This window comes from Loa loa (genome assembly GCF_000183805.2).
Source record: "Loa loa unplaced genomic scaffold supercont3.320, whole genome shotgun sequence".
NCBI lineage: Eukaryota > Metazoa > Nematoda > Chromadorea > Rhabditida > Onchocercidae > Loa > Loa loa.
In genome coordinates, this window is record NW_018108500.1 from 1 (window position 1) to 4,276 (window position 4,276).

The 4,276-nt window shown below is 25.0% G+C and overlaps 1 protein-coding gene across 1 annotated transcript; it reads left to right on the forward strand.

Annotated features, from left to right (window-relative positions):
• Positions 1-3,716: 3,716 nt before the first annotated feature.
• On the forward strand, positions 3,717-4,215 carry LOAG_13095 (hypothetical protein; the record flags this gene model as incomplete). Its single annotated transcript, XM_003148604.2, has 2 exons — positions 3,717-3,998; positions 4,078-4,215. The coding sequence occupies 2 exons, from the start codon at positions 3,717-3,719 to the stop codon at positions 4,213-4,215; spliced, it is 420 nt and encodes a 139-aa protein (XP_003148652.2).
• Between the last annotated feature and the right edge of the window lie 61 nt (positions 4,216-4,276).

Sequence of the window (4,276 nt, forward strand, 5' to 3'; positions counted from 1 at the left end):
TAATAATAATAATAATAATAACAAAATTAATAATGATAATGATAACAATAATAATAATGGTGATGATTAATGATAGTAATAATTAATAACGATATTAGTAATAACAATAATTCGGAAATAAATTTATGAAACGAAATAAAATTTCCCAAAATCTTCAACATAAATATCAATTATAAAATTATATCATTTGGCAATATTCGTATGGATTGAAAGAAAGGAAGAAAAAAAAGCGATGAAAAGGAAATTTTAAAATTTAAATCATGAAATTATCGGCAGAATAGAAAGAAATATATTGGTTGCGTATGATTATTTGGAAGAAAATTTGATAAGAAAAAAAAAACAAAAAAAAATACTGCGCCAATTTTACATATATGTACATCAAATTCATTTGGGAGCTATTCGTCATTCATTTGAAATTCAAATGATTTTAACAAATACCATTCATATCATATATTGGCTTTGTTTGCATACAACAGAATATAACTTAAAATATGAAATTTAACTGTTTGAAATGTAAAGGCGAAGGAGAAGAAAACTTTTTTGATAATTACTAACTTTTTTAACTTTTTTTGTATTCAAAAAAATATTATTTTGAAAATTTACATATGTAAAAATTTGCCATTATGCAACGATTCCTCGTTTTTGCTTTTTCTTTGAAACCATTTCCCGGGTAAATTAAATTGCAAAAAAAAAAAGAAAATCAATAATGCATTTAATTAAATAATCTATTCAATATCTCTTATCGGTCATTTAATTAATAAATTTGCAAGCTTTTATCTTTTATTAAAAAAAAAAATAACATAGAAAATCATCAATAAATTCGTTTATTTCATTTGGGAGAAAAAAAAAAACTAAAGGCTGGTTATTAAGGTGAAGAAAGAAGAAGAGAATGTAAAATAACAAGAAATAAATCAAAATCAAACTTATAGTGCAAATTTTTCCTATCCGGTTGATGACATCGATATGATGAGAAATTAAAAAAAAAAAATGTATATGAAAATAACAAACAGGTAATAATAGGTAAGAGAAGAGAAAATGAATAGAAACTGACGGACGTCCCACAATTTTTCAAATAATTGAGGATTTAATTTTTCAGAGGAAACGAAAAAATGTAATTGTGAATGAAATGTCGCAATATAGCATTGTTGGGTGACAATAAATCAGTCTTCTTTTTTTTTTTGTCACAAATTCACTCAACGAATCAATAATTTCCACTTTTTAGATAGACAAAAAATTAAAAAATAAAAAGAAAGATAAAAATGACATAATAATGATTTTTCAGCTGAAAAAAAATTTTTTAAGAAAAAAACGAATGTTAAATATTAAATGGCATAGATGGAATATCTAAGAGTTATTTTATTCTTTCTATTAATATCAAGTCGTTATTCTATTAGATTTATCAGAATTACTCTATTATTTTTAACAAAGTTATTCTATTAAATTTTATTTGATTCAAAATTATCAGTGCTACTCTATTAGGTTTATCAAAATTATCAGTGCTACTCTATTAGGTTTATCAAAATTATCAGTGCTACTTTATTAGGTTTATCAAGGCTATCAGAGTTGTTTTATTATGTTTATCAGATGTTATCAGAATTATTTGATGACGTTTACTATCATATCGTTTCCATTATATATGAAGAAATGTTTCAATATAAAAAAAGGTTGAAATTAAGTATGATAGCAATTTCAAAATATACTAAAATATTTAGAAGTAAGACAGTGATTTTGGAATGTTTGTAGGAAACAAGAATTAGAATTAAAATTAAATTAGAATTAGAAACAAAAACTAGAATTAAATTGGAATTAGAATTAGAAACAAAATTTTTCCTTTTTTCTTTTAAATGAATAAACAATTAATTGTTTCTGTTTAGGATGCTAATAATGAAAACTTTTTTGAATAAATTCAATTTTTTACTCCTATTTTTGTTTGTTTTAGCTAAAAATCTACTGATTTATTCATAAAAAAGAAAAAAAAGTTAAAACGAATTTCACCAAATAAATTATACAGTTCATTAAAGCCATTACCGCTGCCACTATCATCATCACTATCATTACCATCTCTATCATCATCATTACCAATGTTACTATTACTGCCTTCATCATCAATCATTACCACTACCACAATTTAGTACTACTAGAGCCACTTTCAATTTCATATTACGCGATAATTATCGTCATTATGTACCAAGAATGATGATGATAACATTGTCCTTGTTATCACTAATGTCATAATGATGATGATGATGACATTGTCCTTGTTGTTAATGATATTTTCATTTCAATGTTTTGGATAGGCGGAAACTGTTGCATCCTGTTGTAGGTGCAATGTAATGATAAGTCAATATTTTAATTTAAATAATTAAAAAAAAAGAAAAAGATACGAAGAGATTAATGCGTTCAAAACAATCAAATAATTTTGAATATATATGAAAATATCATTTGTGATTTATTATTTTCTTGAATATTTTCATTTATTGTTATGATATGATATGATATGATAATTACTTAAAGTCAAAAAGTATTATTTGTAAGATATTATGGTAATGAATGAAATGGCTAATTTGTCCAGGTATACTAATTAATATGATAAGAGCAATTTTAAAATCCTATGGTAAATTTAGTACTATCATAAATTGCAAAAATGTAAAATTTTCAAATAAATGCAAAAATTTAAATCTAAAAGTGATTTTTATAAAAAAAAAAGGTAAAAAAAAGGGAGAGGGAAAGAGATGGAAGGAGAGGGAAAGAAAGGGAGAGAGATAGAAAGAGTGGAAGAGAGATGGAGAGAAAGAGGGAAAGAAAGAAAATAGAAGAGTTATTGTAAAAGTTGACAAACGAAAATGTATGAATAATTCATAATAAAAAAGGAAATGTAAAAAGAAGCAAAATATTTGCTTATTGATAAAATTTATCTGATCTCCTTCCGGTTTACAACAGTTATAAGCCATCAAATCTATTCATCCATTTATTTTAAGGGCGATGATTCATCCCTGTGTGTGTGTGTGTGTGTGTGTGTGTGTGATGTGTGTGTGTATGTATGTGTGTGTGTGTGTGTGTGTTGTACGTATTGTGTACATATATTGATGACAAGGAAGGACACGAATGGAAAGGTCACTCTGTCATTTGTCATTATAAAATTATTCATGATTTTATTATTCATATCAAAAGGAAGGAAAGAAGGATAGGTTGGAAATAAATATATGTATGTATGAAGGAAGGGAAGATATTCGAGCATTGATAAGATAATATATCAGAAATAATTAACTGTTAATAAGTAATTAATAAGATGCAATAACAATAATTACAATTCCCATTATGGTAATTTTGATTTGTTTTTAGGAATGATATAATGGTAAAAATTCGAATTATTTTAGTCATTACTTGTTAAAATGAAATTACAAATCAATAATTTAATTTTATTTTAAAATCTCATTTATTTCACCTTCCCATGTATCACTTTTTATGAACACTATACTAATGTTTAATCGATTTTACAAGTAATTAATTAAGGAAATGAGCAATTAGCTTTTTTTTTTTTATTTAGACTTTTTTTTCTATCAATGTAAAACTAACGGAGTGAGGTAATTTCAACAATGATATTATAATCAATTGAAAACGACAATTGTTATTAATTAGTATTCAATTATCGTAAGTATTAAAAGAAAAAAATCGAAGAAAAATATTGGATATTAAATGCAATGTACAGTTTTCCAATGACCCAACCACCAACATTATCAATTAACCTACCGTTAGGTAATCTAACAATACCTGTTCGTATGTCACCATCTTATATACCATCAACAATTATATCACCATCAGTAACTACTACTATTACTTCATCATCATCATCATCTATTGTACCACCACCACCACCATATCATACAATAAACTTAAATACCATATCATGTGATACCGATATTGATGTTGTTGGAATTACTGATGTAGCACGTGATGTACATCTTGATGATGACGATGACGATGAGCAATATGATAAGGTAATATATAATTTTTTTAAAAATTTTATTTTTCTAAAAAAAGTTTTGTATCAAAAAAAAGAATAATTTTTAATTTTAGCCATTGGATTTATCGCTTAAAAAACGTGAAATGCGTTGTTTACCGTCATGCTCATCTGTTCTTAAACCTCAACCTCGACCAAGTGTTATACGAAATGGTTATGGTATATTTTATTCTCTTTTCTTTTTCGTTTTTTAGAGATAAAGAAAAAAAAAAAGAAAAAAAGAAAGAAAAAAGATAATAATTATTTAACTCAAAA